General features: G+C 38.4%; 1 protein-coding gene across 1 annotated transcript in view; it reads right to left on the bottom strand.

Annotated features, from left to right (window-relative positions):
- Positions 1-11,871, bottom strand: part of SLC26A8 (solute carrier family 26 member 8) — an 84,073-nt gene that overhangs the window by 54,648 nt on the left and 17,554 nt on the right. Inside the window, exon 4 of the mRNA XM_040249835.1 lies at positions 1,276-1,392. Coding sequence (XP_040105769.1) covers positions 1,276-1,392 — 117 coding nt within the window. The remainder of the gene's footprint in view (positions 1-1,275; positions 1,393-11,871) is intronic.

Here is an 11,871-nt window from a genome sequence, read left to right as displayed (position 1 = left end):
ATCTGGCTCAGCTACTGTGCCTGTTGTTAGAAATGGTGAAAAATGAGATGGTGGAAAAAGGATCAGAAAACAAAGCTAATCAATAATAAGAAAAACAATACCTAAACACTTAAGAAGGATGTAATAGGTGCAAAATGACATGGAGCTAAACCTGTATCAGACAAAATTTTATTTACTTCTCGTATCAACATGAATGCGGGAGGCAAAGGCAAATTTTACCTTTAAATTACCTAACAGAAGCAAAACTCTAGTAGCCCTTGTTATCAGTATTTGGAAGTGACTGTAATGCTCTCTGAGAACTTGGAGTAATTGGAATAAAACAGCTGTTTTAGTGTTTAAATGTAAAATCAACAGATACTAAATTTTAGTAACAATGTAGAATAGTGTCCTTAAAAAGGCACAGGTGCATACCACAGAATGGGATGGCAACTGGACTGAACATACAAACACATCTGAGAAAACAGTGTGCTAGTCAGAATGGTCAGCGTTGGCTGCCCGGTCAGTTGTTCAGTGTGGGAGCTCAGAAAAAGGCACTTGACTCATGAATGTCGGCGATGCCCTTCTGAGACTGTCAGGGCATTGTGTGGTTTGATTTCTACACACGCTCACCTAGGGGAAGTAATTGTGCTGATCACAGGACTTTCAGTTGGGTCTGGTCTCTGCAACAGTCATTTCGAATTATAAATTAGTAGATGGACGTTTGACTCAGGGAATAAAAGTGCTTACCCTGTGGGTTTCAGTGTTTTGATTACTATGACAACATTTTCTCAATGTAAATTAATAATTTGATATGATTATTATAAATCAGGTTCAAGGAGTATAGTTATTATGGGTTCAGCTGAAAAGCGGATCCATTCTAGGAGTTTTGGCAAAATCATTTCTGGATCTTCTCGGCCAAGCATAATCAGATTCCAAAGTGTGGAAATTTCAGCAAGGAAGATGCCTCTTTTCATTCCTTTAATAACTTATGGGCCTGTTTGTCTGGTGGGGACATTAATAATAGCATGAAAGTGTTCAGTTTCTAAAATCTGAACACTAACCCTGTGAATAAAATATCACTGTGACTGATTCATGTCGATGTATGGCAAAACCACCACAATATTGTAAAGTAATTAGCCTCCAATTAAAATAAATAGATTATAAAAAAAAGAATATGCATCTTCTGCCTCTTTTCTTTATATGTTAAACATAGCTTTAACTTGAGTTCCTTAGCAATAAGTAAATAATCGAGATGGAGCCTTCATATACCTCCTGTGGTTCTAACACTGAACTCACCAATGGACATTTGATGACATGATCCAAAAATTCCATAAATTACTGAAGCACAGAAAGCTGCATAAGAGACATTGAGAGGAGGAATCAGATGCCTTGCCAGCAAACCAAGCATCAGGACTGAAAAGCAAGATAATTTAAGTAAGCAAAGGTAGCCTGGCTTTTTAAAGTCACCTGAAATAAAAACTGTCAAGAATATTCAAAATAAAAACGCCCCATGTGCACAGCTGAAGATGGTAACAGTATCCTTTGGCATACAGCCCTTAATTAGCACCTTTTTTATGATCTGCTTTGATTTCTAGCTTCTCTTCCCGTTTTACCACATGTTTTTACACTTCAATTCTAAATCATAGGCTTAAACACCTTTCATGTGAATCATGGAAAGCAAACATCAAAGCAATAAGACCTTTAATCTCAACAGCTCAGAAGCAGACCATTCTCACCCTCAGTCTAGTATAAGAAGGCCCTAGGGATCCTCCAGGGTTGGAGATAAAGCTAGACGGCAAAGCAAGAATTGTCACACTTAACTGACTTGACTCCAAGTTGGTATGTGTTGTCTTCCTTTCATATGCCAATCACTCCAGCATCTTCCTTCAGCTCCTTCTTCAGTACTTAATTTCTTTTTTAAGAAGCACCATGAGATTTTGGAAATTTTGAGGCAAATGGACTGACCTATATGCTGTCATCCTTTGCTGTCTCAAGTCCACAACTCCTGCCCTGAGCAACTCTCTTCAATTTACATCATACCAGTGTGCTCATCAGAAATCAATTATGAGTCTACTGAGCCATATTTATTAGTCTTAAATAAGCAAGGCTTTTTTTATAGAAAAGTTTAAACCTATACAGAAATAGAGTATAATGAACCCCCGAGCACCCATCACCCACTTCAACGATGGTCAACTCACGGCCAATCTTGTTTCATCAATGTCTTCATTCCTCTCCCATCCCATAATTATTTTGAGGCAAATCCAAAACATTAAGTCATTTCATCTGTAGATATTTTCAGTATGTATGTTTTAGAAAAAGGCCCTCTTTTAAGTACAATACCATCATCACACCTAAGAAACTAATAATGGTTCTTTACCATTATCAAACACCCAATATTCAAATTTCCCTGATTTCTCAAATATAGTTGTACTTGTAGACCGCCTGTAAGATGATCTACAATGGCTAATTGGTACTCATGTCCTTGAGTGAGTTTCACCCCTTAAGTGTGAAATAACTTACTGTTTTTAAAATTTATTTATTTTAATGGAGGTTAATTACTTTACAATATTGTAGTGGTTATTGTCATACATTGACATGAATCAGCCATGGGTATACATGTGTTCCCCATCCTGAACCCTTCTCTCACCTCCCTCCCCATCCCATCCCTCAGGGTCATCCCAGTGCACCAGCCCTGAGCACCCTGTCTCATGCATCAAACCTGGACTGGCGATCTATTTCACATATGATAATATACATGATTCAGTGCTATTCTCTCAAATCATCCCACCCTTGCCTTCTCCCACAGCGTCCAAAAGTCTGTTCTTTACATCTGTGTCTCTTTTGCTGTCTCGCATATAGGGTCATTATTACCATCTTTCTAAATTCCATATATATGTGTTAATATACTGTATTGGTGTTTTTCTTTCTGACTTACTTTGCTCTGTATAATAGGCTCCAGTTTCATCCACCTCATTAGAACTGATTCAAAAGGATTCTTCTTAATAGCTGAGTAATATTCCATTGTGTATATATATGTACCACAGCTTTCTTATCCATTCATCTGCCGATGGACATTTAGGTTGCTTCCATGTCCTGGCTATTTGAAACAGTGCTGCAATGAGCATTGGGATACACGTGTCTCCTTCAATTCTGGTTTCCTCGGTGTGTATGCCCAGCAGTGGGATTGCTGGGTCCTATGGGAATAACTTACTTCCATTAATAATAAAGAGGCTACAACAAAAATGATAAGATGTCACTTTTGAGATTGGGTTGCTAGAAGACTGTGTTTTCTGTCTTTATTGCTCTCTGGCTCTCTTTCTCTCTTTCATTCAGGTCACCAGCTGCCAAAGTTGACTTCAAGCATGTGTTACCTACGCAGTCCCAGAGTATCTTGGGCTTAGAAGGCTCCATGCTTGGCTTAATGCTCTACTCGGATCATCTTAAAATACTGGATAATTTTTGAACTAGGGAATCTGCATTTGCATCTTGCACTGGGCCTCACACATCAGTTATTCCTGCCAGAGGCCATGTTGTGAGGATACTCAAGCAGCCATATAGAGCCCGATATGGTGGAAAACCCAAACCTGCCGGCAAACATGAGTAGCCTGGAAGCTGATCCGGCAGCCTCATCAAAGCCTTGAGATGAATGACAGTTTGACTGCAACCTTATGAGAGACCTTGAGTCAGAGGTACGGCAGGTTTGGGGTGATCTTTAAAAAAAAGTTATTTGCTATTACATGTTGTACTTTTTTTTGTGGTTGTTAAACTTTTTTTTTTTTTTTTTTTACAAACTTTGTGTTTACATCAAATGAAGTCCTCACATTAGTTGATACATCTCTTAAGTCTTTTGTAATTTATGGTTCCCCTTCCACATTTTTTCCCTAAGCAAGTCTCTATGGACTGTAAGTAACAGAAAACCAGTTCAAATCAGCTTGAGCAAAATAGGAAAAAAATTTTTGGCTGAAAAGCACAGTTTGCTGGATCTTAGTTCTCTGACCTGAGCTGGACCCGAGGCTCATGGCATTGAAAACACTGAGTCCTAACCACTGGACCACCAGGGAATTTCCAAAATAGGAAATATATTAAAAGAGGACAAAGGTCAGTTGGACCTCATCAGAGGCTGGAAGCAGAACTAAATAGCCATCAGGATTCAGGCAGCTGCTTCCCCATTCTCTTTGTTTACAGGTTTATAGTCTCCTGTTTTGTTCCCAGTTTGGGGGCCTCTATGAACAAGACTTCTATGTATATTCTTGTACATGACTCTAGGTGCATAAGTGGATAAATTCCCTCGAGATGATACACCCTGAAGCATAACTGATGGGGCATTTAATATATATATATATATTATAGATTTAAGTCCTTTGTTGGGTATTCTATGGTTTGCTTTTCAATCTTCATTGTGTATTCTTTTTTTTTTTTTAAATTTTGGCTGCACTGGGTCTTCATTGCAGCCCCACAGCTTATAGGATCTTAATTCCCCAACCAGGGATCAAACCCACATCCCCTGCATTGGAAGGTGGATTCTTAACCACTGGACTACCAAGGAAGTCCCCATCATGTCTCTGAATAAACAGAAGTTCTTAAGTTTTATTTAATTCAACTTTGCAGTTATTTCCTTTTAGGCTAGTGCTTCTTGTGCCTTGTTTAAGAAACATTTTCTACCTCAAGTCCATAAAGATATTCTCCTCTATTATTCAAAAAAGTCTTTATACTTTTGTCTTCCATATTTAGGTCTTTATCAGGAATAGATTTTTGTGTATGGGTGAGGTAGGGGTCTAAAAGATTATTTTCATATAAATATTCAATTTATATGAAATATTTTGTTTCACATCATTTTAGAAAAGCCTGTTTCTATAGCGACACATCTGATACAAACCATGCAATGTATACATGTGTGACTCTTCTGTTCCGCTGCCCTAATTGTCCATTTCTATAATACCACACTGTTTAATTACTTTTTTTAGTAATTAGTAATATTTTGCAATAAATTTAATAATCCCCATTTTATTGTGAAATATATACATAGAAAGTACATTAAAATAGATGCTGAGTTTAATAAATATCTATAAAACAAACACTGATGTTATCACCTACTCAGATCTTTCATTACAACCCCATCCCTCCCCACAGAAGTATTCATTATTTTGACTTTTGTGATAATAACTTCTTTGCTTTTCTTTATAGTTTTACCACTACTGTACAAATCCCTAAACAATATAGTTTAGTTGGTCCCACTACTGAAGTTTATATTAGTGGAATTATAATGCATATAATTTTTATTTCAGCTTGTTTTTCTCATTATTATGTACAGAAGCATCTTCCAAGTTGTCATGAGTTGCTTGAGAGAGCTCCTGTTCCTTCTTCTGTGTATTCCAACATATGTATATATGAATGCTTATTTATTCATTCTACTTTTGATGGACATCATCTTAAACATTCTTACTTTATATTCATTCTTGATAGCTGGAGATACAAATCCTCCTATGGTGTACTTTAAGAGAACTTACATGTTCTTAGAAAATGTTATCTTTCAATTAATTTAGGCTTTTATTAATATTTCTCAGTAAAATTGTACATTAATCATTTCTCTGTAGAGGTCTGGCACATCATTTCTTAGTTTCATTGCAACTTACTTCATATTCACCATGCTTTGGTGAATGATATTTAAATTTTTTTCCACATTTCATTTCTTGCAGGTATGAAAGAATATAACTGATTTTTATTTACACATCTTGTACCCAGCAACCTTGACAAAATCTTATTAATTATATCAATTTATCTGTAGATCCTTTTGAATTCTCTACATTTAAAAAAATTATCTATGAATGATGAAGTTTTATTTCTTTGTAATTGCTATGTAATTTTTTACCCTTTATCTTGCTTGAATACACTGCCTCTGAATTCAGTATAATGTTGAAAAGCCCTGTTTACTCTTTTTAAGGCAATTTTTTTCAAATTTACTGTTACCTGTGGCTGCACTGGGTCTTCAGGCTGCCCGTGGGGTCTCTCTAGTTGGTGTGCGGGCTCCTCACTGTGGTGGCTTCTCCAGTTGTGGAGTCTGGGCTCTAGGTCCACGGGCTTCAGTAGTTATGGCACACAGGCTTAGCTGCCCCATGGCACATGGGATCTTCTAGGACCAGGGACTGAACCCCTTGTCCCCTGCTTTGCAGGCAGACTCTCAACCACTGGACCGCAGGGAAGCCCACCCTATTTACTCTTTACAACCAACATGTGGCGTGAAGACTGAGTCTTTTGAAATGTAGGGTTTCCAATAACTCACCAATACAGGGAAGGTAAGAGAATTTCTTGGCAACAGCCCGAGAACTAAATTGTCTAAGTCTTAGTTAAGGTTAGACTGTGGAGAAATAGAGGGAAACCAACTCTCTAAACTTTCCCAAACCTTAAAAATTTTTTAAATTTTGAACTAAGTTTAGACTTATAGAAAAGCTACAAAGATAATAGCGTATTTCCATATAATGGGAAAGGAGTACGTCAAGACTGTATATTGTTATCATGTGAAATGCTGGGCTAGATGACTCACAAGCTGGAATCAAGATTGCCAGGAAAAATATCAACAAAGAAAGCGAAGAGGAATTAAAGAGCCTCTTGATGAAGGTAAAAGACGAGAGTGAAAAAGCTGGCTTAGTACTCAACATTCATAAAATGAAGATCATAGCATTTGGTCCCAACACTTCATGGCAAATAGATGAGGAGAAAGTGGAAACAGTGACAGATTTTATTTTCTTGGGCTCCAAAATCACTGCAGATGGTGACTGCAGCCATGAAATTAAAAAACACTTGCTCCTTGGAAGAAAAGCTATGACAAACCTAGAGAGTGTATCGGAGAAGGCAGTGGCACCCCACTCCAGTACTCTTGCCTGGAAAATCCCATGGACGGAGGAGCCTGGAAGGCTGCAGTCCATGCGGTCACTGAGGGCTGGATACGACTGAGCAACTTCACTTTCACTTTTCACTTTCATGCATTCGAGAAGGAAATGGCAACCCACTCCAGTGTTCTTGCCTGGAGAATCCCAGGGACGAAGGAGCCTGGTGGGCTGCCGTCTATGGGGTCGCACAGAGTCGGACACGACTGAAGTGACTTAGCAGCAGAAAGTGTATTAAAAAGCAGAGACATCATTTTGCTGACAAAGGTCCGTCTAGTCAAAGCTATGATTTTTCCAGTAGTCATGTATGGATGTAAGAGCTGGACCATAAAGAAAGCTGAGTGCTGAAGAACTGATGCTTTGGGACTGTGGTGTTGGAGAAGACTCTTGAGAGTCCTTTGGACAGCGAGGAGATCAAACCAGTCAATTTTAAAGGAAATCAATCCTGAATATTCATTGGAAGGACTGATGCTGAAGCTGAAGTTCCAATACTTTGACCACCTGATGTGAAGAGCCAACTCACTGGAAAAGACCCTGATGCTGGGAAAGATTGAGGGCAAGAGAATAAGTGGGCAACAAAGGATAAGATGGTTGGATGGCATCATCGACTCAGTGGACATGAGTTTGAGAGAACTCTGGGAGATGGTGAAGGACTGGTGTGCTGCAGTCCATGGGGCTGCAAAGAGTCAGACACGACTGAGCAACTGAACAACAATAATATATGCCTTACCTGCTGCTGCTGCTGCTGCTGCTAAGTCACCTCAGTCGTGTCCGACTCTGTGCTAGATCCCTCTAATGTGAATACTGTACATAATCATTGTATAATTGTTTGTATCAGGAAATTAACATTAGAAAATAACTATTAATAAATACTTTACTTCAGTTTCAACAGCTTTCCCCCTAATTTCCCTTTTCTGTTCCATAATTCCATCCAGAGTTCCCTATTTCATTTAGCTGTTATTTCTCCTTAATGCCAATATCTGTTATAGTTCCTCAGTTGTTACTTGTCTTTCTTGATTTTGTCACTTTGGAAGAGTATTGAGCTATTTTGCTAAATGCCCCCTTTTGGGGTTGGGCTTCCCTGGTAGCTAGGCTGGTAAAGAATCTGCCTGAAATGTTGGAGACCTGGGTTTGATCCCTGGGTTGGGAAGATCTCCTGGAGGAGCCCATGGCAACCCTCTCCAGGATTCTTTCCTGGAGAATCCCTATGAACAGAGGAGCCTGGTGGGCTACAGTCCATGGGGTCCCAAAGAGTCGGGCACGACTAAGAGACTAAGCACAGCACAGGCTCCTCATGATCATACCAAGGCTAAATGCTTTGGATGCAAATACTACAGAAATGACATTATGTCCTTCTTAGTGCATTACATCACAGAATTCACGATCTCCAAATGTCTTACTATTGGTGATGACAGTACTGATCACTTGGTGAAGGTGGTTGCTCCCAGGTTCTCTATCGTAAAGGAGTGGAGGAGTTAATAAATATCTTGAGGAAGATATTTGGAACTATACAAGTCCTGGCTTCCCTGGTGGCTCAGACGGTAAAGAAGCTGCCTGCAATGCGGGAGACCTGCGTTTGATCCCTGGGTCGGGAAAATCCCCTGGAGAAGGAAATGGCAACCACTCTGGTATTCTGCCTGGAGAATCCCATGGACAGAGAAGCCTGGAGGGCTGCAGTCCATGGTGTCCAACAGAGTCTGACACAGCCGAGTGACCAACCCTTTCACTTTTCAAGTTCTGTTACATAGTTTGCCACCTTTTACCCACTGGCTTTAACCTCTCTTAGTGGATTTTATCTCCAACAGTATTACTGTAGTCTTTTACTAATGGTGATTTTCTATTTTCTTTTACATTTATAAATTGGGTTCTACTGTAAGGAAGAGCTAGCATGTTTCAAATAAGGTTTTCACTGTGCAGTATTTTTAAAGATTTTTTAAAACCTTGACTGAATTTGTTCCAATACTGCTTCTGTTTCATGTTTAGATTTTTTGGCGGTAAGGCATGGGGATCTTAGCTCCCCAACCAGGGAATGAACTCACACTCCCTGCATTGGAAGGTGAAGTCTTAACCACTGGATAGCCAGGGAAGTCCCACTGTGCAGTACTTTTGTTTCGTTTGAAGAAAATTATTGTCTGGTCCTACTTATTTAAATGCAAGTAAAACTTTCAAATTGTTTATACTACAAATTATTTCATTATTCATACTACTTAAAATAACATACAGTCCCTTAGTCAGTCAGCAAGAGTTGCTTGGATTTACTCATTCATACAGTTATGTAATCATTATTCAACAAACACCTTGAGTACCAATTAGGTGCCAAATACTGTGCTAGATGTTAGGTATAGTTATACACCCTAATGTTACTCTTATTTTTATACTGATGACTTGGAAATTTAGCAGAGAAATGTCCTCAAACCTTGACCATAAGTGAAGGATCTTTGATAAGTGGGGTTCAGTAGTAGACTCACAGGTCAAGCTACAAGAGTTAAGGTCTCTCATTCCAGAACCACAGGAATGCTTTAGAGGTCTTCTGATACTTTTCTGGAAGTGAACATACTTAGACAAATGGGCCATTTTGGTTTGTATCTGCCATATGGAAATTAAAAAAAAAAACCTAGTTACTTAGTTGGCTGCACCGAGTCTTAGTTTCAACACCTGGGATCTTTAGCTGTGACATGTGGAATCTAGTGCTCTGACCAGGGATCAAACCTGGGCTCCCTGAACTGGTGGTCTTAGCCACTGGACTACCAGTGAAGTCCCTGCCACATGGAAATTAATGTAATCCATAGTCTCCAAAATTTACAAATAGCTCGTGATGCTTAACAGCATCAAAACAAACAACCCACTTAAAAAATGGGCAGAAGACCTAAATAGACATTTCTCCAAAGAACTACTGAAGTTCATGCATCCCAGACCTCATACTCCACAACAAGGGAAGCTTGAGCACTGCAAGTAGAGAGCAGCCTCCACTCACCACAACTAGAGAAAGCCCATGCACAGCAAGGAAGGCCCAGTGCAGCCCCAAATAGATGAGTAAACAAGTAATGTTTAATAAATGACTATATCAAAGAAATCTTCCTTAGAGGAATGTACTGTAATATCCATTATACATAAAAAAGAAAATAGATCCGCAAAAATATGGCTATCTGATCTTTGACAAAAGTGCAAAAACAATTCAGTTGACAGTAGTTTTTAAAGCTGCAACAAAAAATAAAAAATCTGGATCTAAACTTCACATCTGACATAAAATCTTGATCTAAACTAAAAACTTCACATCTTACATAATGATTAACTCAAAACAGATCAGTTCTAAAAGTAAACTGTAAAATATAAGATTTTGAGAAGAAAACATAGAAGAAAATCTTTGTGACCTAATGTGATTAAGTGAAGAGTTTTTGTATATGACAGGAAAAACTCAATTCATAAAGAGAAAAAAAAATGAACGTCATCAAAATTAAAAGCCTTTGCTCTGTCAAATAGATTGTCAAGAGAATGAAAAGATAAGCTACAGACTGAGAGAAAATATTTGAAAACCATATATCTAACAAAGGACTTATTCTCAGAATATAAAAAGAATTCTCAAAAACTAACAATAAGAAAAGCAAAACCAATACAGAATTGTAAAGTAAAATAAAAAATAAATTTAAAAAATAAATAAATAAATAAATTTGCAGTGAAAAATAAAAAAATAAATAAAAGATGAGCAAAAAACTTGAACAGGCACCTTGGCAAAGGGGATCTGAGGACAGCAAATAAGAACATGAAAAGATGTTCAAGTTCATTAGCCATTAGAGAAACGCAAATCACAACCAAAATGAAGGACTCTCCCGGTGGTACAGTGGATAAGTATCTACCTGCCATTGCAGGGGACCCGGGTTTGACCCCTGGTCTGGGAAGATTCTCATGCTGTGGGCAACTAAGCCCATGTGCCACAACTACTGAAGCCCATGCATTGTACAGCCTGTGCTTTGCAACAAGAGAAGTCACTGCCATGAGGAGCCCACCCACGGCAGCTAGAAAGCAGTCCCCACTCACTGTAACTAAGGGAAGTCCATGCACAGCAACAAAGACCCAGCACAGCCAAAAATAGTTAATTAGTTTAAAAATCTTTACTCTTTTAAAAAACAAAAAGTGGCTGCATTGGGCCTTAGTTGTGTTGTGCAGGCTCAGTAGTCGAAGCGTGTGGGCTTCGTTACTCCATGGCATATGGGATCCTAGTTCCCTGATCAGGGATTGAACCCATAATCCCTGCATTGCAAGGTAGATTCTTAACCACCAAACCACCAGGGAAGTCCCTAAAAAAAACTTTAAATAAGAAAAGGTGCAAGGAATCTCTCTGTATTTTTTTTTTTTTTTACAAATTAATGTGAATCTATAGTTACCTCAAAATAGAAAGTTTAATTTAAAGATACTGACTAGAAAGTTTAATTTAAAGATACTGACAATCTCAAGTGCTAACAAGGGTGTGGAGGAACTAGAATTCTCATATATTGCTGGTGGGAATATAAAATGGTAGGTTCAGCCACTCTGCATAAACAGTTTGGCAGTTTCTTGTAAAGTTAAACATATACTTCCCATATAACCAATAATATCATTCCTGGGGTATTTACCTTGGAGAAATGACAATTATGTTCACACAAAAACCTGTACATGAGTGTTCACAGCAACCTTGTGATGGACCCAAACTGGAAACAAAATGTCCATCAATAAATGAACGGATAAACAAACTGTGATATAGTCATATAATGGAATATTGTTCTTCGACAAAAAGGAATAAACTATTGATGCATATAGCAGTTTGCATTGATTTCATAATGCTGAATTAAAGATGTTATCCTTCAGAAGTTATATATTATATGAATCCATGTATATGACATTTTGAAAAAGACAGAGCTATGGTGATGGAGACGAGATCAGTGGTTGCCACGGGTCAGAGGTTAGCAGACAACATGACTAAGAAGTGATGGCACAAGAGAGTTTGGGGGCTGATGGAACTGCTATGTAGCCT

Source organism: Oryx dammah, unplaced genomic scaffold (genome assembly GCF_014754425.2).
Source record: "Oryx dammah isolate SB20612 unplaced genomic scaffold, SCBI_Odam_1.1 HiC_scaffold_11, whole genome shotgun sequence".
In the NCBI taxonomy this organism is placed as follows: Eukaryota; Metazoa; Chordata; class Mammalia; order Artiodactyla; family Bovidae; genus Oryx; species Oryx dammah.
The sequence above is the reverse complement of the archived record's forward strand: the minus strand, read 5'-3'. Positions and strand labels throughout refer to the sequence as shown.